General features: G+C 45.3%; 2 protein-coding genes across 3 annotated transcripts in view; one reads left to right on the forward strand and one right to left on the reverse strand.

The window, feature by feature from the left end:
- LOC109882071 (KN motif and ankyrin repeat domain-containing protein 4-like) overlaps nucleotides 1-1,924 on the forward strand; it is a 34,013-nt gene extending 32,089 nt beyond the window's left edge. Inside the window, exon 11 of one of the 2 annotated variants that reach the window (XM_020474171.2) lies at nucleotides 311-1,924. In XM_020474171.2, coding sequence (XP_020329760.1) covers nucleotides 311-409 — 99 coding nt within the window. In that variant the 3' untranslated portion in view covers nucleotides 410-1,924. The remainder of the gene's footprint in view (nucleotides 1-310) is intronic. The other variant, XM_020474170.2, reaches the window with a different exon arrangement.
- Nucleotides 1,925-19,596: 17,672 nt separating this feature from the next.
- Nucleotides 19,597-22,491, reverse strand: part of LOC109882070 (low-density lipoprotein receptor-related protein 8-like) — a 205,499-nt gene continuing 202,604 nt past the window's right edge. Inside the window, exon 18 of the mRNA XM_031806755.1 lies at nucleotides 19,597-21,585. Coding sequence (XP_031662615.1) covers nucleotides 21,239-21,585 — 347 coding nt within the window. The 3' untranslated portion in view covers nucleotides 19,597-21,238. The remainder of the gene's footprint in view (nucleotides 21,586-22,491) is intronic.

Here is a 22,491-nt window from a genome sequence, read left to right on the forward strand (position 1 = left end):
TCACGTTTTTTTGGTTTATATTACTGTCATGTAGCATGGTTGCATACTTAAGTATAGTGTGTGCCAAACCTCTCCTGCAGTACTCCCACCCATTTCAGCACTATCACACCTGATTCATCAAGCCCTTCAGTTGTTGAATCAGGTGTGCTAGTTCAGGAATGTCAATGTGGAATAGCGTTACTATTAGGGTTACTCAAGGAGAGGTTTAGGGAATACTGACTTAGCATACCCAGAATGATTTATAGTGCATACCTCAAGTATTGATCTTCTTTCTTTCTCATCTCCCTGTTTTCTTCTCCACCTCCTCCAGCGTGGTCGCACGGCCCTGTCTGTAGCACAGCAGGGGTCCCACGTTGACATCACAGCCCTTCTTCAGGCCCACCAAACACACGCTGAGACGTCTGTCTGAGACTCCTTGCCCTGTCCCCGTGGATGGACTCAAAGACACAGATGTTGCAGTGCAAGGAATGTCCAAGTCCAAATGGAACCCTGTTCCGTGCTGTCAATAGAGCCCTTCCTACTGTATATAGAGCCATTCTTTATACCACAACTTAGGTCAATTATCTCCTTGTTTCTCTGTCTCCTTCCGTCTCTCTGTCTCTGGTCTCCTTTTTCTTCTCCTTCTGTCTCCTTTCTCCTTCGGTCTTCTTTCTCTTCTCCTTCTCTCTCTTTCTCTCTCTCTTCTTCTTTTGTCTCCTCTCTTCTCCTTCTGTCTCTCTCTCTTCTCCGTCTGTCTCTTTCTCTTCTCCTTCTGTCTCTTTCTCTTCTTCTTTGTGTTGGTCACTTATTGGCTCAGTATTGACTGAGCTCAGCTGGTCGCGTTAGTTGCTGACTACTAGGCTCTGAACAAAAGTAGTGCACTATACAAAAGTAGTGCACTATACAGTAGAGAATAGGGTTCTATTTCCTCACTCCCTCTTGGGCCTCTAAGGATCAGGTTGTGAGGTCAATGACATTGGACTGAGCTCTCCACTTCCTGTTCCTGGACAGGGAAAAAAAAACATCTTTAAAGACTGTGTGTGTGTGTGTGTGTGTGTGTGTGTGTGTGTGTGTGTGTGTGTGTGTGTGTGTGTGTGTGTGTGTGTGTGTGTGTGTGTGTGTGTGTGTGTGTGTGTGTGTGTTTTACAAGTAGACCGTCATTGTAAATAAGAATTTGTTCTTAACTGACTTGCCTAGTTAAATAACGGTAAAATAAAAAAATGAATCAAATAATAATTTGGGGGAAGATGTTCTATCAGTGTGTTAAATGCTTTCTTTTTTTGTCTTCACATATTAATGTGTGACTTTAATTCTGATCTGTTATTCTGACTCTGCTTATACTAGCTGTACTATGTGCAGCAGGAAGGAGAGCTGTGTCATCAGACTGATTGAAATATCAAAGAAAGACAATGGTCTTCAGGTCTGCACCACTACCCTCGGGGCATTTCAGCCAGAGACATTTATCACAGTAAATATACAGAACATTTACATTGAACTGTTTCCTACTATCAGCAATATGTTGCATGTTAATCTCAATAATGTATGAAGTAAAATATTGAGGTATACTGTTACAAATGGATTTCATTATGATCAATATCCATTGTAGACAAACCCGACTGTTGATTTAACTACTTATTTCCATGCATTATTCTTAAAACAAAGCAAGACTGTTTTAATCAAATGTTTTCCAATTATTTTGTATTGGATGTGGGGAAAACACATTACAACTCATTGAACTCTGTGATAACAGAAATGGACAGCAGATGGCGCTACCTTTCCATACTGTTATGAATGCATGTTGTGAATGCAGTACTGACTGAATGTCTTGAAATTTTATTCAGAGACGTACATACATTTGAAGTCAGAAGTTCCCATACACCTTAGCCAAATACATTTAAACTCAGTTTTTCACAACTCCTGACATTTAACCCTAGTAACAATTCTCTGTTTAAGGTCAGTTAGGATCACCACTTTATTTTAAGAATGTGAAATGTCAGAAGGATAGTAGAGTTATTTATTTCAGCTTTAATTTCTTTCATCCCATTCCCAGTGGGTCAGAAGTTTACATACACTCAATTAGTATTTGGTAGCATTACCTTTAAATTGTTTAACTTGTGTCAAACGTTTCGGGTAGACTTCCACAAGCTTCCCACAATAAGTGGGGTGAATTTCGGCTCCTTCCTCCTGACAGAGCTGGTGTAACTGAGTCAGGTTTGTAGGCCTCCTTGCTTACACACACTTTTTCAGTTCTGCCCACAAATTGTCTATAGGATTGAGGTCAGGGCTTTGTGATGGCCCCTCCAATACCTTGACTTTGTTGTCCTTAAGCCATTTTGCCACAACTTTGGAAGTATGCTTGGGGTCATTGTCCATTTGGAAGACCCATTTTCGACCAAGCTTTAACTTCCTGACTGATGTCTTGATGTTGCTTCAATATATCCAAATAATTATCCTACCTCATGATGCCATCTATTTTGTGAAGTGCACCAGTCCCTCCTGCAGTAAAGCACCCCCACAACATGATGCTGCCACCCCCGTGCTTCACGGTTGGGATGGAATTCTTCGGCCTTTTTCCTCCAAACATAACGATGGTCATTATGGGCAAACAGTTCTATTTTTGTTTCATCAGACCAGACGACAGTTCTTCAAAAAGTACGATCTTTGTGCAGTCCCATGTGCAGTTGCAAACTGTAGTCTGGCTTTTTTATGGCTGTTTTGGAGCAGTGGCTTCTTCCTTGTTGAGCGGCCTTTCAGGTTATGTCGATATAGGACTCGTTTTACTGTGGATATAGATACTTTTGTACCTTTTTCCTCCAGCATCTTCACACGGTCCTTTGCTGATGTTCTGGGATTGATTTGCACTTTTCGCACCAAAGTACGTTCATCTCTAGGAGACAGAACGTGTCTCCTTCCTGACGGCTGCATGGTACCATGGTGTTTATGCTTGCGTACTATTGTTTGTACAGATGAACGTGGTATCTTCAGGTGTTTGGAAATTGCTCCCAAGGATGAACCAGACTTGTGGAGGTCTACAATTTTTTTTCTGAGGTCTTGGCTGATCTCTTTTGATTTTCCCATGATGTCAAGCAAAGAGGCACTGAGTTTGAAGGTAGGCATTGAAATACATCCACAGGTACACCTCCAATTGACTCAAATTATGTCAATTAGCCTATCAGAAGCTTCTAAAGCCATGACATCATTTTCTGGAATTTTCCAAGCTGTTTAAAGGCACAGTCAACTTAGTGTATCTAAACTTCTTACCCACTGGAATTGTGATACAGTGAATTATAAGTGAAATAATCTGTCTGTAAACCATTGTTGGACAAATTAATTGTGTCAAAGTAGGTGTCCTAACCTAACAAACTTGCCAAAACTATAGTTTGTTAACAAGAAATTTGTGGAGTGGTTGAAAAACAAGTTTTAATGACTCCAACCTAAGTGAATGTAAACTTCCGACTTCAACTGTATGTATGGGATTAGCAATAAAATAATTTTGTAACGTGACACATCAACCTGAAATGTCTTATTTCTCCAGTGAGAAACTACTCATTGACGATAGTAGTAGTAGTAACAGTAGTAACAGTAGTAGTAACAGTAGTAGTAGTAACAGTAGTAACAGTAGTAGTAGTAACAGTAGTAACAGTAGTAACAGTAGTAGTAGTAACAGTAGTAGCAGTAGCCGTAGTAGTAGCAGTAATAGTAACCGTAGTAGTAGTAGTAGTAACAGCAGTAGTAGTAACAGTAGTAGTAGTAACAGCAGTAGTAGTAACAGTAGTAGTAGTAGTAGTAGTAGCAGTAGTAACAAGTAGTAGTAGTAGTAGTAGTAGTTACAGTAGTATCAGTAGTAGTAGTAACAGTAGTAGCAGTAGTAGTAGTAACAGTAGTAGTAGTAACAGTAGTAGTAGCAGTAGTAGTAGTAGTAGTAGTAACAGTAGCAGTAGCAGTAGTGGTAGTAACAGTAGTAGTAGTAACAGTAGTAGTAGTAACAGCAGTAATAGTAACAATAGTAGTAGTAACAGCAGTAGTAGTAGCTGTAGTGGCAGTAGTAACCAGTAGTAGTAGTAGTAGTAGTAGTAGTAGTAGTAGTAGTAGTAGTAGTAGTAACAGCAGTAGTAATAGTAGTAACAGCAGTAGCAGTAGTAGTAGTAGTACTAGTAGTAGCAGCAGTAGTAGTAGTAGTAGCTGTAGTGGCAGTAGTAACAGCAGTAGTAGTAGTAGTAGTAGTAGTAACAGCAGTAGTAGTAGTAGTAGTAGTAGTAGTAGTAGTAGTAGTAGTAGTAACAGCAGTAGTAATAGTGGTAATAGTAGTAGTAGTAGTAGTAGTAGTAACAGCAGTAGTAGTAGTAGTAGTAGTAGTAGTAGTAGTAGTAACAGTAGTAGTAGTAGTAGTAGTAACAGTAGTAGTAGTAGTAGTAGTAGTAGTAGTAGTAGTAGTAGTAACAGTAGTAGTAGTAACAGCAGTAGTAGTAGTAGTAACAGTAACAGTAGTAGTAGTAACAGCAGTAGTAGTAGTAGTAGCAGTAGTAACAGCAGTAGTAGTAGTAGTAGTGCATCTGGATAAGGTGAGTCCGCCCCGTTAAAATGCTAAATGCATTTAGAAGTTACAAAAGCTCCAATCCATTACTAGTGTTATAATAATCACAAAAGCATTCAAAGTAATCCACCTTGAGCTTACAAATTGAGATGCAATGCCCTGTCAACCATAATAGATCACACGAATTATAACCGGACCAGTAGGACTTATTCTCTATCCTAGTGGGCGTATGTGAGGCTTGGCTGTATGGAGAGAAGGAGTGTGAGGCTTGGCTGTATGGAGAGAAGGAGTGTGAGGCTTGGCTGTGGAGAGAAGGAGTGTGTGAAGCTTGGCTGTATGGAGAGAAGGAGTGTGAGGCTTGGCTGTATGGAGAGAAGGAGTATGTGAGGCTTGGCTGTATGGAGAGAAGGAGTGTGAGGCTTGGCTGTAATGGAGAGAAGGAGTGTGAGGCTTGGCTGTAATGGAGAGAAGGAGTGTGTGAAGCTTGGCTGTGTGTGTGTGTGTGTGTGTGTGTGTGTGTGTGTGTGTGTGTGTGTGTGTGTGTGTGTGTGTGTGTGTGTGTGTGTGTGTGTGTGTGTGTGTGTGTGTGTGTGTGTGTGTGTGTGTGTGTGTGTGTGTGTGTGTGTGTGTGTGAAAACTGAAAATAAAAACTAAAATTGTTTGAAAATATAAAACTATACAGAAACTATTCTCTTTGACTGCAAAACAAATTAAAATAAAAAACATCAAATTGTTTTGTTTGAGATTTTGTCTCCTAAACTTCTCAAATCAAATTGCTTTTCAAGTTAAAAAAAAAAAAATTATGAGGTTTTTGAGCTTTTGAATCTGGTGGGTAAATGTTGCCAGTAGATGGCAATGTTTCATATAGTTCTGTCTAGCTTGTGCATCACTATCACTAGCTAACAGGGAAGAAATCCGAGGGCCAGCACAGAGCGTGACTCGAACAGCTTGTGAAGTTGCTGGAGCCGTTCGTGATCCACACTCTGACCAACTTCAAACTGACTGCCAGTCGCGGTCTGATGTGGTGTTGTGCCTTCTCAATCTTGAGGCACACTTGCAGTCAACTACTGCTGCAAAACATTTGGCGCAGGTCCTCCTGAAGTCACTGTGTAAGTAAGCGCTTCTCATGCATACTGAATCCTCTGGCTGCCAACCCCCACAGCAGGGTAGCCTAGTGGTTAGAGCGTTGGACTAGTAACCGAAAGGTTGCAAGTTCGAATCCCCGAGCTGACAAGGTACAAATCTGTCGTTCTGCCCTTGAACAGGCAGTTAACACACTGTTCCTAGGCCGTCATTGAAAATAAGAATATGTTCTTAACTGACTTGCCTGGTAAAATAAAGGTAAAATAAAATAAAAAATCTTAAGCTGCACCCTGTGGTACGGATCTGGTTTCTGCCGCTGCCTCGCAAGCGTATAAGAGAATATTATATCTGTAGACAACTGCCATCAGGCTTGAGAAACTGAACGATCACCTCCTTGGAACGTTGTTTGGCTGAACAGAAACACACACACACACACACACATCACACTGACCCCAAGCCTGCAGTCACATCCACATCACACTAAAAAGAATAATGTGCAAATATTGTACAATCCAGGTGTGCAAAGCTCTTAGAGACTTACCCAGAAAGACTCGCAGGTGTAATCGCTCTTAGAGACTTACCCAGAAAGCTGTAATCACTGCCAAAGATGATTCTAGCATGTTTCTCAGGGGTGTGAATACTTATGTCAATTATATATTTCTGTATTTCATTTTCAATACAATTGCAAACATTTCTAAAAACACATTTTCACTTTGTCATTATGGGGTGTTTAAAAAAACAAACATTTTAAATTCAGGCTGTAACACAACAAAATGTGGAATAAGTCCATGAATATTTTTCTGTATATTAAAGGCACTGTATAGAATGATTCATTTATATTCATACAGTATATGGTCTATATGACACATCACTGACACACTATCATCAAATCACTTCTGCTACTGTCTAGTAAACACAGCTGTGCACTATACAGTATACCTGAGACCCAAATGGCACTCTGTTCCCAGAGAGCCCTATGGGTGCCAGTTGACTCCCACATCCTCCCAGTCCTGTTTCACGGAGCTCTGATTAAAGATGTCCATCTGGGCTCCAGTCTGGGGGAGCAACATCTGTGACACATTCCTGTCTGCCCAAAGCTCAACTGGGCTTCCTATGCCTAGTGCATCATTTACTGTGGGAACAATACAGGAACTATGCAGACAAATGGCCATTTTACTTTCTGCCCTTAAAATGCTTTGCCTCATAAATTAGCACCCTTGTGGAATGAGATACAGCCGGATGAGGATTCTGTGACTTGTTTTGCTGACGACCATTTTACTTTGTGTGGTTAAAGGTGCCACACATAGAAGTTATCTGAATTACACCCCTTATATGTGGAAACTAGGTGAATTGCAACAGCACTAGGCTGCATTCAAAACAAATGTCCTCCCTCCCCCACATCCCAAGATGTTGTGTGGGAAAATTGCTTTTTTTCACTCGATCTGTCCAACTTATCACCTTATCGCCTCTAATATGTAAATAAAACACTATAAAGAGTTTATATAATGTGTCATTACATACCTATTGGAAGGTTTTGTCTAATTTGAATCGGGTTTTTAGGGCGGGGCTAAAGTGATCTTAGATGTAAACAGCGGCTTTGAGAATGATGATCGCAATGCAATGATGACGCAAAAAATGACTAGGTTTCCCCCCTTACCCCCGTCACTGTCCATTTCTTGTTTTTAAAGGATGATAGAAGTGCTACACCAGGTGGAGAGAGATTGTAAGACAGAAATAGTTGCTGTATGCGTGCTGTACGTGTCACGAATCCCGTTTCCTGAGTCTGTTTTTTGCCAGTGTTCTGTCCTGGAGTGTTTTTTCCCGGCGTCCTGGAACGCACCCTGTCTGGTTGCCGGGCAATGTAGCCAGTTGGGAGTTCTGCTTACCCGCACCTGTATCCCATCAGCTATCTGCACACCTGGTCCTGATCATCATCTCTCCTCTTCATAAGCCCGGACCTGACAACCATTCCCTGCCGGATCGTTAGCCATGAACAGTATGTTGTGCCATAGTATCAGCCTCAAGTTGGATAGAATTTGTTTTGTTGTTTTGTACGTCTTGCTTGCCTTCAACTTACCTCCGTTTGTTCTGTCTTCAGTTACTCACCCGGATCATTTACCCCATTCCCGCCTGGTCGTCGGAGGATTCCGCTTCCCCATTGGATCCACCTATTTACTCCCATCAACTCACCACCGCTGCCCGCTACGCCACCTGGATGTATCTACCCACTCACATTCACTTGTAAATAAATACTCACCTTCTTCCTACTCTCCTTGTCTGCTGGTCTGCTTCTGGGTTCAATTTTGAAGAAACGTGACAGAACGATCCGGCCAAGGATGAACCCAGCGGACCTGGATTCCGTTTGCCATGCCATTACCCAGCAGGGGAAGACACTGGGACAACACAAGACAGCGCTACAGGAGATAGCGGGTGCAATCCAGAATTTATCTGCTAGCTTGACACAAATCCAGGATCAGCTCAGTTTGCTGGCGATTCATTCACCACCTGTTTCACCCATCTCACCTGCCGTGTCTGATGCGGTTTCCTTCCGTGAACCCAAGGTACCGACGCCTGATAAATATGAAGGGGATTTGGGAAGATGCCGTTTGTTTCTTATGCAGTGTGGGTTAGTGTTTGATCTGCAGCCCCATTCTTACGCCACTGACAAGGCTAGGATAGCCTTTGTTATTGAACTGCTGCGTGGAAGAGCTCTGGAATGGGCTTCAGCCGTTTGGGAACGACAGGAGACCTGCGTGGCTTCATACCAGGAATTCACGGGAGAGATGAGAAGGCTTTTTGACCATCCAGTCCGAGGTAAGGACGCAGCTAAACGTTTGTTCACTCTTCGCCAAGGAGCTCGCAGTGTGGCAGACTTTATGATCGAGTTCAGGACATTGTCTGTGGAGAGTGGTTGGAATGAGGAGTCACTACAAGCGGCTTTTTACCAGGGGTTGTCGGAGCAACTCAAGGACGAGCTGATATCTTATCCAGAGCCTAGTGACCTAGACAGCTTGGTCACTTTATCTATTCGGGTAGATAATAGAGTCCGAGAGAGAAGGAGGCAGAAGCAGTGGGGCCCATCCAATCAATCAGCAACTCGGTTACCATTCGGTTCAGGAAGTGAACCAGAATGTATTGATCGTTATTCCCCACACGGGATTAGTGGAGGGGTCTTGCCACCAGATCCTGAACCAATGCAAGTGGGGAGACACTGGCTAACTAAGGAGGAGCGCCAACGTAGACGTGAGACCAACAGCTGTCTCTACTGTGGTAGCTCAGGACATTACATCTCCGCTTGTCCACAGCGCTCGTTAAACTGCCCGGCTCGCTAGTTTTGGGAGGAATTTTAGCGAGCCAGTTTCAACCTCTCAAGAATCCTGTCAGACCTCGTTTTCCTGCGACCCTTATGAATAAGGATCAGAGCTTAGAGATGAACGCTTTTATTGATTCAGGTGCCGATGGCAGCTTTATTGATGCCGACGAGGTGGAACAGCTGGGGCTTTCCAAGGAGCAATTGCCGGAAGCCATTGAAGCAACCACTCTGAACGGCAGTAGTCTGGCACGGATCACTATGAGGACTGAACCGGTTAAGATGATGTTGTCGGGGAATCATTCAGAGTTTATCTCCTTCTTCATTCTGTCCTCGCCCCATGTTCCTCTGGTTCTTGGTTACCCCTGGCTGAAGGAACACAATCCCTTGTTTGATTGGGTGACGGGTAAGATAACTAGTTGGAGCATTGATTGTCATGCTAACTGTCTTAGGACTGCCTGTTCTCCTGCCGTTTCCAGTCAGGTCAGTGCCTCTGCTCCTCCTGATTTGTCCCTGGTTCCAGAAACATATCACGAGTTGGGTGAAGTATTCAGTAAACAGAAGGCTCAGTCCCTTCCTCCCCACCGACCTTATGACTGTGCGATTAATCTGTTTCCTGGAGCCGCCTTTCCCAAGGGACGGTTATACAGTATCTCTCGACCTGAACGTGAGGCCTTGGAGACCTACATCAAGGAGTCTCTAGCTGCAAGTCTCATTCGGCCCTCGTCATCACCTCTGGGAGCAGGATTTTTTTTTGTGAGCAAGAAGGATGGCTCTCTTCGACCGTGTATTGATTATCGGGGTTTGAATGATATTACGGTCAAGAACAAGTATCCCCTGCCCTTGATGAGCTCGGCTTTCGATTCTTTACAGGGTGCTACGGTTTTTACGAAGCTTGAATTACGTAATGCTTATCATTTGGTTCGGATCAAGGAGGGGGACGAGTGGTTGACTGGGTTCAATACTCCGATGGGACATTTCGAGTACCAGGTGATGCCGTTTGGACTGACCAACGCTCCTGCTGTGTTCCAAAGTATGGTGAATGACGTTCTGAGAGATATGATTGGTATTTTTGTGTTCGTTTACCTGGATGATATCCTCATCTTCTCGAAGGAGCTTTCTAGCCACGTTCAGCATGTCAAGCAGGTCCTGCAGCGGTTATTGGAGAACCGTCTGTTCGTGAAGGCTGAGAAGTGTGATTTTCACGCCCACACGACGTCCTTCCTCGGGTACATCATCTCCAGGGGAGAGATCAAGATGGACCAAGAGAAGGTTCGGGCGGTTCGGGATTGGGTCCAGCCCGGTACGAGATTGCAGCTCCAGAGATTCCTGGGGTTTGCTAATTTTTATCGGAGGTTTATCCGTGATTACAGCCGGGTGGCCGCCCCTTTAACTGTACTGACGTCTTGCACCAGAAAGTTCTGTTGGTCTCCTGAGGCAGACCGAGCATTTCTAGATTTGAAGAGCCGATTCACCAATGCCCCGATTCTCTCTCAACCTGACACTTCCCGTCAGTTCGTTGTGGAGGTGGATGCGTCTGATGTGGGGGTGGGCGCCATCCTGTCCCAGCGTAGCTCCACTGACGGTAAACTCCATCCCTGCGCCTTCTACTCTTGTCGTCTTTCTCCAGCTGAAAGAAACTACGATGTGGGTAACCGGGAGCTTCTCGCTGTGAAGCTCGCCTTGGAGGAGTGGCGTCACTGGTTGGAGGGAGCGGAGCAACCGTTTGTGGTCTGGACTGACCACAAGAATCTGGCTTACGTGCAATCGGCTAAACGTCTCAACTCCCGTCAGGCCCGGTGGGCTTTGTTTTTTGGATGCTTCAATTTTTCCCTGACGTTCCGACCTGGGTCGAAGAACGGGAAGGCGGACGCCCTGTCCCGGATGTTCTCCAAGACGGAGGAGAGTGGGGCCAAGACTGAGACGATTCTTCCCCAGAACGTTGTCGTGGGAGCCGTTACATGGAGGATTGAGGAGGAGGTGATGGCGGCTCTTCGGACACAGCCCGGGCCCGATAACGGTCCACCCGGTCGGTTGTTCGTGCCTGAGTCGGTTCGTTCTGCTGTCCTTCAGTGGTCCCACGCCAGCAAGATAGCTTGTCACCCTGGTGTTGCTCGGACTATGGCGTTACTGCGCAGACGATTTTGGTGGCCTGCCATGGGAGAAGATACCCGGAGGTTTGTTGCCGCTTTACCTGTTTGTGCGCAGAATAAGAGTACCAATCGGGCCAGCTCTGGGCTTCTTCACCCCCTACCTATTCCCCGGCGACCTTGGTCGCATCTGGCCCTGGATTTTGTCACGGGGTTGCCCTCTTCTGTTGGCAACACGGTTATTCTGACCATTGTGGATAGATTCAGCAAGTTTGCCCACTTTGTTCCCCTCTCCAAGCTGCCTTCTGCCACTGAGACGTCCGAGATCCTGGTTAGGGAGGTGTTCAGGGTCCACGGGTTGCCCTGTGACATTGTTTCTGACCGTGGTCCTCAGTTTACCTCTGCTGTCTGGAAGTCCTTCTGTTTGGCCATTGGAGCTACAGTCAGTCTCACATCTGGATTTCACCCCCAATCTAATGGTCAGGCGGAGAGAGCCAACCAGAAGATGGAGTCCACGCTGCGCTGTCTTGTTTCCTCTGATCCCACCTCTTGGTCCTCTCAATTACCCTGGGTCGAGTATGCTCATAATACTCTCCCTTCATCTGCCACTGGGATGTCTCCCTTCCAGTGCCTGTACGGTTACCAACCTCCCTTGTTTCCTTCTCAGGAGCGGGATCTCTCGGTTCCTTCTGTCCAGACCCACATTCGTCGTTGCCACCGCACCTGGCATCGGGCCAGGAAGGCCCTCCTTAAGGTTTCTGACCGGTATCAGATCCAGGCGAATCGTCGCCGTATTCCTGCCCCCGCTTATACCGTTGGAGATAAGGTTTGGTTGGCTACACGGGATCTTCCTCTACGGACTGAGTCGAGGAAACTGTCACCGAAGTTCATTGGTCCGTTTGTAGTGGAGAAGATCATTAATCCTGTTGTGGTCCGACTCAAGTTGCCTGCTACACTAAGAGTACATCCCACCTTTCATGTCTCCTGCCTCAAGCCGGTTCTCCTCAGTCCTCTGTTGCCCCCTCCTCCTCGTCCTCCTCCTCCTCGGATGATCGGAGGTGGTCCTGTCTACATGGTGCGCCGCATCATGGACTCCAGACGGCGGGGTCGAGGGTTCCAGTATTTAGTGGATTGGGAAGGATATGGTCCTGAGGAGAGGAGTTGGATTCCTCGGCGTCAGATCCTTGACGATGACCTGCTTCGTGACTTTTACCGCCTCCACCCTGGCCCGGTGGCGTTCGTCGGAGGGGGGGTACTGTCACGAATCCCGTTTCCTGAGTCTGTTTTTTTGCCAGTGTTCTGTCCTGGAGTGTTTTTTCCGGCGTCCTGGAACGCACCCTGTCTGGTTGCCGGGCAATGTAGCCAGTTGGGAGTTCTGCTTACCCGCACCTGTATCCCATCAGCTATCTGCACACCTGGTCCTGATCATTATCTCTCCTCTTCATAAGCCCGGACCTGACAACCATTCCCTGCCGGATCGTTAGCCATGAACAGTATGTTGTGCCATAGTATCAGCCTCAAGTTGGATAGAATTTGTTTTGTTGTTTTGAACGTCTTGCTTGCCTTCAACTTACCTCCGTTTGTTCTGTATTCAGTTACTCACCCGGATCATTTACCCCATTTCGGAGGATTCCGCTTCCCCATTGGATCCACCTATTTACTCCCATCAACTCACCACCGCTGCCCGCTACGCCACCTGGATGTATCTACCCACTCACATTCACTTGTAAATAAATACTCACCTTCTTCCTACTCTCCTTGTCCTGGTCTGCTTCTGGGTTCAATTTTGAAGAAACGTGACAGTACGTTACGACATGACACGTCACGATGTAACGGAGGGTCCGTTTTTTTCAACTTTTCTCCAATACCATAGAGCCATTACCATGTCGATCAACACTTGAATAGAAATCTAGTTTACACCCTCGATTTTGACATCAACACAGTCGCTACAGTCCCATTAGTTTTCTTTGTAGCCTCGTTAGAATGTTGCGGTTGCGCACATTTATACGGAATGGGTGAGTGGTTAGAGTGATGGACTAGTAACTGAAATGTTGTAAGATCAAATCCCCCGAGCTGACAAGGTAAAAATCTGTCATTCGGCCCCTGAACAAGGCAGTTAACCCACTGTTCCTAGGCCGTCACTGTAAATAATAATTTGTTCTTAACTGACTTGCCTAGTTAAATAAAGGTTAAATATATTAAAAAAATAAACATTTGCGGCTTCACCCGATTTCCACTAGATCATAAAGTCACAACAGCTGCCGGCCTGGCGGAACAAATCAGTAGGCAAATGTCACAGCCAATCAACACTGCCGGATAAGAAATACTATCATTCCAAAATTACTGAATATATTTTCAGAAATTACAATGCAAAAATCCAATGTGTTCTGTAGGTTTGGCTGGTTTCTCAGCTAGCATGACAGTCTAAGGCAGGAATCATCAACTAGATTCAGTCGCGGGCCGATTTTCTTCTTGAGCAGATGGTCAGGGGGCTGGAACATAATTACAAATAGTTTGTAGACTGCAAATTGACCTCAAGAAGCCCAAACCGATATATTGTTTGACTAAACCATAATCATTTAAAACCTTGCTGACATTTGTATACAATCACGTGTCTCTCCATTATGGATGGGAATACTTGGGAACAGATTTCTTCAATTAAAATCACGTGGAGCTGATTTCCTGGTGTTTTTACAGGATTTGATGTCCAACAAGACAAATAAAATAACACATTTTTTGAGGGCTCAGAAAACTTGGGGGGCCAAATAAAACCACCCACAAGCTGCCAGTTGGGGAACCCTGGTCTATGGTTTGGCTGGTCTCTCAGCTAGCATGACAGTCTGTTTGGCTGGTCTCTCAGCTAGCATGACATTCTGTTTGGCTGGTCTCTCAGCTAGCATGACAGTCTGTTTGGCTGGTCTCTCAGCTAGCATGACAGTCTGTTTGGCTGGTCTCTCAGCTAGCATGACAGTCTGTTTGGCTGGTCTCTCAGCTAGCATGACAGTCTGTTTGGCTGGTCTCTCAGCTAGCATGACATTCTGTTTGGCTGGTCTCTCAGCTAGCATGACAGTCTGTTTGGCTGGTCTCTCAGCTAGCATGACAGTCTGTTTGGCTGGTCTCTCAGCTAGCATGACAGTCTGTTTGGCTGGTCTCTCAGCCAGCATGACAGTCTGTTTGGCTGGTCTCTCAGCTAGCATGACAGTCTGTTTGGCTGGTCTCTCAGCCAGCATGACAGTCTGTTTGGCTGGTCTCTCAGCTAGCATGACAGTCTGTTTGGCTGGTCTCTCAGCTAGCATGACAGTCTGTTTGGCTGGTCTCTCAGCTAGCATGACAGTCTGTTTGGCTGGTCTCTCAGCCAGCATGACAGTCTGTTTGGCTGGTCTCTCAGCTAGCATGACAGTCTGTTTGGCTGGTCTCTCAGCTAGCATGACAGTCTGTTTGGCTGGTCTCTCAGCTAGCATGACAGTCTGTTTGGCTGGTCTCTCAGCTAGCATGACAGTCTGTTTGGCTGGTCTCTCAGCTAGCATGACAGTCTGTTTGGCTGGTCTCTCAGCTAGCATGACAGTCTGTTTGGCTGGTCTCTCAGCTAGCATGACATTCTGTTTGGCTGGTTTCTCAGCTAGCATGACAGTCTGTTTGGCTGGTCTCTCAGCTAGCATGACAGTCTGTTTGGCTGGTCTCTCAGCTAGCATGACAGTCTGTTTGGCTGGTCTCTCAGCTAGCATGACAGTCTGTTTGGCTGGTCTCTCAGCTAGCATGACAGCCTGTTTGGCTGGTCTCTCAGCTAGCATGACAGCCTGTTTGGCTGGTCTCTCACCTAGCATAACACATCTAGGGTTTGGCTGGTCTCTCAGCTAGCATGACATTCTGTTTGGCTGGTTTCTCAGCTAGCATGACAGTCTAGGGTTTGGCTGGTTTCTCAGCTAGCATGACAGTCTAGGGTTTGTGTGGTCTCTCAGCTAGCATGACAGTCTAGGGTTTGGCTGGTCTCTCAGCTAGCATGACAGTCTGTTTGGCTGGTCTCTCAGCTAGCATGACAGTCTGTTTGGCTGGTCTCTCAGCTAGCATGACAGTCTGTTTGGCTGGTCTCTCAGCTAGCATGACAGTCTGTTTGGCTGGTCTCTCAGCTAGCATGACATTCTGTTTGGCTGGTTTCTCAGCTAGCATGACAGTCTGTTTGGCTGGTCTCTCAGCTAGCATGACAGTCTGTTTGGCTGGTCTCTCAGCTAGCATGACAGTCTGTTTGGCTGGTCTCTCAGCTAGCATGACAGTCTGTTTGGCTGGTCTCTCAGCTAGCATGACAGTCTGTTTGGCTGGTCTCTCAGCCAGCATGACAGTCTGTTTGGCTGGTCTCTCAGCTAGCATGACAGTCTGTTTGGCTGGTCTCTCAGCCAGCATGACAGTCTGTTTGGCTGGTCTCTCAGCTAGCATGACAGTCTGTTTGGCTGGTCTCTCAGCTAGCATGACAGTCTGTTTGGCTGGTCTCTCAGCTAGCATGACAGTCTGTTTGGCTGGTCTCTCAGCCAGCATGACAGTCTGTTTGGCTGGTCTCTCAGCTAGCATGACAGTCTGTTTGGCTGGTCTCTCAGCTAGCATGACAGTCTGTTTGGCTGGTCTCTCAGCTAGCATGACAGTCTGTTTGGCTGGTCTCTCAGCTAGCATGACAGTCTGTTTGGCTGGTCTCTCAGCTAGCATGACAGTCTGTTTGGCTGGTCTCTCAGCTAGCATGACAGTCTGTTTGGCTGGTCTCTCAGCTAGCATGACATTCTGTTTGGCTGGTTTCTCAGCTAGCATGACAGTCTGTTTGGCTGGTCTCTCAGCTAGCATGACAGTCTGTTTGGCTGGTCTCTCAGCTAGCATGACAGTCTGTTTGGCTGGTCTCTCAGCTAGCATGACAGTCTGTTTGGCTGGTCTCTCAGCTAGCATGACAGCCTGTTTGGCTGGTCTCTCAGCTAGCATGACAGCCTGTTTGGCTGGTCTCTCACCTAGCATAACACATCTAGGGTTTGGCTGGTCTCTCAGCTAGCATGACATTCTGTTTGGCTGGTTTCTCAGCTAGCATGACAGTCTAGGGTTTGGCTGGTTTCTCAGCTAGCATGACAGTCTAGGGTTTGTGTGGTCTCTCAGCTAGCATGACAGTCTAGGGTTTGGCTGGTCTCTCAGCTAGCATGACAGTCTGTTTGGCTGGTCTCTCAGCTAGCATGACAGTCTGTTTGGCTGGTCTCTCAGCTAGCATGACAGTCTGTTTGGCTGGTCTCTCAGCTAGCATGACAGTCTGTTTGGCTGGTCTCTCAGCTAGCATGACATTCTGTTTGGCTGGTTTCTCAGCTAGCATGACAGTCTGTTTGGCTGGTCTCTCAGCTAGCATGACAGTCTGTTTGGCTGGTCTCTCAGCTAGCATGACAGTCTGTTTGGCTGGTCTCTCAGCTAGCATGACAGTCTGTTTGGCTGGTCTCTCAGCTAGCATGACAGCCTGTTTGGCTGGTCTCTCAGCTAGCATGACAGCCTGTTTGGCTGGTCTCTCACCTAGCATAACACATCTAGGGTTTGGCTGGTCTCTCAGCTAGCATGACATTCTGTTTGGCTGGTTTCTCAGCTAGCATGACAGTCTAGGGTTTGGCTGGTTTCTCAGCTAGCATGACAGTCTAGGGTTTGTGTGGTCTCTCAGCTAGCATGACAGTCTAGGGTTTGTGTGGTCTCTCAGCTAGCATGACAGTCTAGGGTTTGGCTGGTCTCTCAGCTAGCATGACAGTCTAGGGTTTGTGTGGTCTCTCAGCTAGCATGACAGTCTAGGGTGTGTGTGATCTCTCAGCTAGCATGGCAGTCTAGGGTTTGTGTGGTCTCTCAGCTAGCATGGCAGTCTAGGGTTTGTGTGGTCTCTCAGCTAGCATGACAGTCTAGGGTTTGTGTGGTCTCTCAGCTAGCATGACAGTCTAGGGTTTGTGTGGTCTCTCAGCTAGCATGACAGTCTAGGGTTTGTGTGGTCTCTCAGCTAGCATGGCAGTCTAGGGTTTGTGTGGTCTCTCAGCTAGCATGACAGTCTAGGGTTTGTGTGGTCTCTCAGCTAGCATGACAGTCTAGGGTTTGTGTGGTCTCTCAGCTATCATGACAGTCTACGGTTTAGCTGAAAAGGAAGAAAAGAAAAGACACAAGGAAGAAATGTTCAATAAAATTGTATATATCAATATGTAGAAATATTTAAGAATAACTTCAGAAAATAATAAAAAGCTGACAGACCATTTTGGCAATTTTGAGTACAGATGTTATTTTCATGTACATAAGAACCCATCTCAATCCCACAGCAAAACAGTGTAAAAAAAGACCTAAAGAAGAAAAAAAGGCACGAGAAAACAACAATAAATTTTCTAAACAGAGGAGGATGAAAGACAATGAGATGATATTGAGAATATTGAGGATGAACCACCTTGTATGACTTGTACTAATAAATAAAATAAAAATTTGAAAAATAAAAGGATATCAGATGAAAACAAGACCAAGCGACAACACAAAACACTTTGGTGGTTAATTCATATTTCGTACAATCAGGCAATACAGTGTTCTGTTATACAAATAAATTCATCAACAATTTCTTATCTAAAATCTTATTTACATCTTTTTCTTTTACACAATTGTATAATACTTTATCAAACTTTTTTTTGCAATATGACAATGTATTTACAAATCATGATATTCAAACCCCCCCCCCCGCCAGCTACTCCGGTCCCAAATACACAAACTCACGTGCACTCACTCTGACAAATGTGCACAACGCACACGCACACACACACACACACACACACACACACACACACACACACACACACACACACACACACACACACACACACACACACACACACACACACACACACACACACACACACACCTTATGTTCTCCCCATGCAATACACACAACATAGAAGGCATTCTGAGAGGGCTGTGCAACAAAGAGCCTACAAAAAGTTTTCAATATGGCTGTGGGATGAACATAAACAAACACACACACACCCTCCATCTCACTCATTCCCAATCCCTCCTGTCGGTCTCCGTGAACAAAAATACAACAATGGAAGGGACTCTGAAATGTCTATTTACCCAGCACAGTGGAGCACTAGTGTGACAGACAGCACAAAAGGACAGGGGGACAAAAGAGAGGAGGACAAATGAGAGGGGGATAAAGGAGGGCCGTGTTTACTAACAGGAGGATCCAACCTGACTGAACCTCATTACTGTTGAGAAGTGCATACCAACTGTCACCCTATTTCCTATATACTGCACTACTTTTGACCAGAGCCCTATGGGTTTCCCTATGGGTCCTGGTCAAAAGTAGTGCACTATTAAGGGAATAGGGTGCCATTTGGGACAAAGTCTAAATCTGCCACGTGGCCTCGGCCACCAAATCACCTGACAGGAACCTTTTGTCAGCAATCAACTTACTACTGAGTTCCTCCTGTATGATAGACCTCCTACTGAGATCCTCCAGTATGTTAGACCTTCTACTGAGATCCTGCTGTATAATAGGTAGACCTCCTACTGAGTTCCTCCTGTATGATAGACCTCCTACTGAGATCCTCCAGTATGTTAGACCTTCTACTGAGTTCCTCCTGCATGATAGACCTCCTACTGAGATCCTGCTGTATGATAGACCTCCTACTGAGATCCTGCTGCATGATAGACCTCCTACTGAGATCCTCCTGTATGATAGACCTCCTACTGAGATCCTCCTGTATGATAGACCTCCTACTAATGTCCTCCTGTATGATAGACCTACTACTGAGTTCCTCCTGCATGATAGACCTCCTACTGAGATCCTCCAGTATGTTAAACCTACTACTGAGTTCCTCCTGCATGATAGACCTCCTACTGAGATCCTCCTGTATGATAGACCTCCTACTGAGATCCTCCAGTATGTTAAACCTTCTACTGAGTTCTTCCTGTATGATAGACCTCCCACTAATGTCCTCCTGTATGATAGACCTCCCACTGAGTTCCTTCTGTATGATAGAACTCCTAAAGAGTTCCTCCTGTATGATAGACCTCCTACTAATGTCCTCCTGTATGATAGACCACCTAAAGAGTTCCTCCTGTATGATAGACCTCCTACTAATGTCCTCCTGTATGATAGAACTCCTAAAGAGTTCCTCCTGTATGATAGACCTCCTACTAATGTCCTCCTGTATGATAGACCTCCTAAAGAGTTCCTCCTGTATGATAGGTAGACCTACTGACCTCCTCCTGTATGATAGACCTCCCACTAATGTCCTCCTGTATGAAAGATCTCCTACTAATGTCCTCCTGTATGAAAGCTCACAATGACATCTGCTCAAAGAACGAGGACAGGGGCATTGTGGAGTGCTTGTGAAGGGTGAGTGAATATGCATGCCTTTGTGTGATCTATCGAGGGTGCGTGACTGTGTGTGTATGAGTTTACTGACAAAGAGAGCAGATGGGAGGATAAAATCACCAAAAACAGATGACACATTTACCAACCACATACCCTATGGCCATGGAAAACAGTTAAAAAGGAGAGAAGAATAATAGCTAACAATTAGCCTGGTAGCCAATAGCCATTTCTGGTTTAGCCTAGATACACATTAGCCTGCTACCCAGAAAGCTAGCTATTTCTGCTTTAACCTTGATAAACAGCCTGTTAGCCAGAAAGCTAGCTATTTCTGCTTTAGCCTTTATATAAACAGCCTGCTAGCCAGAAAGCTAGTTATTTCTGCTTTAGCCTTGATAAACAGCATGCTAGCCAGAAAGCTAGTTATTTCTGCTTTAGCCTTGATAAACAGCATGCTAGCCAGAAAGCTGGCTATTTCTGCTTTAGCCTTGATAAACAGCATGCTAGCCAGAAAGCTAGTTATTTCTGCTTTAGCCTTGATAATCAGCATGCTAGCCAGAAAGCTAGTTATTTCTGCTTTAGCCTTGATAAACAGCATGCTAGCCAGAAAGCTAGTTATTTCTGCTTTAGCCTTGATAAACAGCATGCTAGCCAGAAAGCTAGTTATTTCTGCTTTAGCCTTGATAATCAGCATGCTAGCTAGAAAGCTAGTTATTTCTGCTTTAGCCTTGATAAACAGCATGCTAGCCAGAAAGCTAGTTATTTCTGCTTTAGCCTTGATAAACAGCATGCTAGCCAGAAAGCTGGCTATTTCTGCTTCAGCCAACTCTGTTGTCATTATCCTGCCTAACACAGATACCCTTGGCCATTAGCTGGTAATTAGACATATTTTCACTGGGCCTATAAATCCAGGCCACCCTTAATAACTACAAAGGCTTCTCTCGCTAAGCCTTCAGTTTTTTCTTGGATCCCACCAAAATCTCTCCTTGACCCTCCTATTCCCTGCTTGCCTTCTGATAGCCTTTGTGGTTCAATAAAGAAAACATCAAAGAGGTTTCTGCCACGGCTCAACTGTACTTCACAGGATATCAACAAGGATGCAAAACTCCTCTCCAATGGCGAGAGAAAGTACACACACAGGTTTACACACACACGTAAATCCACACACAAATGCCCAAGCCCACACACTCTCTCTTAAACCTTTCAATCCACTCCAAGACAAATGCCCCGACCAGAATAACTAAAACTATGACATCTTTAGTAATAATGAGGTGAGCAATAAAACATGTTAAATTAATATCTTAAAACCGTACAGATTGTCCAATCTACTAAGGTGCTGCCGTGGTTTAAACCTCCTCCTAAAAAGTCTCTCCAGAAAATTGAGGTTCCACCAGGGAAATAAAATGGAGAGTCTAAATTTAAAACGTCAAGGATTAAAATAATATTTTGTAACTCCTCTCGCCCTTAAACGTGAGACATATAACACAGCTCAATACTGCTTAGATTGATCAAAAGTGGATGAAAAACATACAGAATTGGAGTTGACTCCTTTTCAAGTCCAGTGAGGAAATGTATCTAAATTCAATTGATACGTAGAGAATTCATGAACTGAATTCTTAACAATTTTCTAAATTGACAGGAATTCAATTGGAACCCACCCAAACTCTGACATCACATTTAAAAACGTAGAAAGTGTAAAACTGTCGATCCTGTGTAATGAACTGGCACATCATGGACTTTAATGGCTGGATGTGATGATATCATAACATCATATGTCCATCCATTCAACAAGTCAGTCAGCTTGAGTGACCTGTAACCTCAGTACTGTGTGTGCATGTGCCTGAGCGGTGGCCATCTTGAAAATTAACCTCCTGAGCGGCCATCTTGTCTTGTCTCCATACTCATTTCGCCGTAGTAGACAGCATAGGCTGCTCCGTGTACCAATGAGTCCCCGGATCAGGCATACTGCCACCTAGTGGCAGCGCAATGAACTGTGGGCATGTATTTCCGCCCCCGCCGACTACGCCACACCCCACTCCGGCTGGGTACGGGTGGTGCCCGTGGTGGCCGCCCATGATGCCATCCGTCCGGCCGATGTGAATCTCGTCCTCCTCGCCCTCGCCTGTGGTCTTGCGGTAGACAGGGTTGTCGAAATTCATGCTCTTGGTGGCGTTCTGGCGATAGTTCCGCCAAACCAGGTAGACGCCGGTGCAGAGCAGGCCGAAGATCACTGTGGCAACAATAGGAACTGCATGCGTTTAACACACAGTGGCAGGGGAAGGATAGGGGGAGGACACAGGGGAGATGGAGGAGCGTTAATGTCATCGGAGCATGAGCATCGTGAGACGAAAGGCACAGAGATGAAGTAGAGCAAATTAAGGCATGCGGGGGGACAGAGCGGGGAGGGGGACGCAGAAGGAACTGGCCTTGAGATTTCTTTGCTAGGCTGGTGGATCAATTGCCATTAATATCATCAAGGTATAATCTCATTACTTTATTATCTAGGCAACATTATGGTTGTCTCAGAACTTCTGGAGGCAGCTAGGCTATGCGTAACCATGACACCAAGTCCTGTCAGATGGGTCATTTCTGAGAGATTGAGTCAGTATTCATGAAAAACTGTGGCTATTATGGACTGGACTTTAGGTCAGTGAAGTAGGATTTGGCACAGAGGAACTTTAACTGTCCAGTAAGCTCATAAAACTGAGGGTTTACTAGAATCTTTAAGGGTTGTATATTTAACTGATGCATTTAAGTACTGAGAGACAAGGGTGTCTAGAAGACATCCTTTCTTACAGTAGGTAGAAGGTAACATTACCTTCACTAGCTACTTCAACATTATACTTCAATTGAGTATTACTACAGGTTAGCTTTAACTGCAGATTTATTACACTTTAATATTAGCTGGATTCCAAAAGGAGTTGCAGATTATCTTCAGAGTAAAAGGTGACATCATTTCATAATCTAAGAGTTCATTGTAATTGATTTACATTTTAGTACAGAGTGACTTACTAACTTTCCCAGAGTAAAAACTCATATCATCATCATGATGCCATTACTTATGCTTGAGGACATTATTACATTATATGGGTAAGTCCTGTCCTGTCTAAGTCACCTTATAAAGATTAGGGAGTGGGGCCAGGTGAGGGGGTCA

This window comes from Oncorhynchus kisutch, linkage group LG27 (assembly GCF_002021735.2).
Source record: "Oncorhynchus kisutch isolate 150728-3 linkage group LG27, Okis_V2, whole genome shotgun sequence".
In the NCBI taxonomy this organism is placed as follows: Eukaryota; Metazoa; Chordata; class Actinopteri; order Salmoniformes; family Salmonidae; genus Oncorhynchus; species Oncorhynchus kisutch.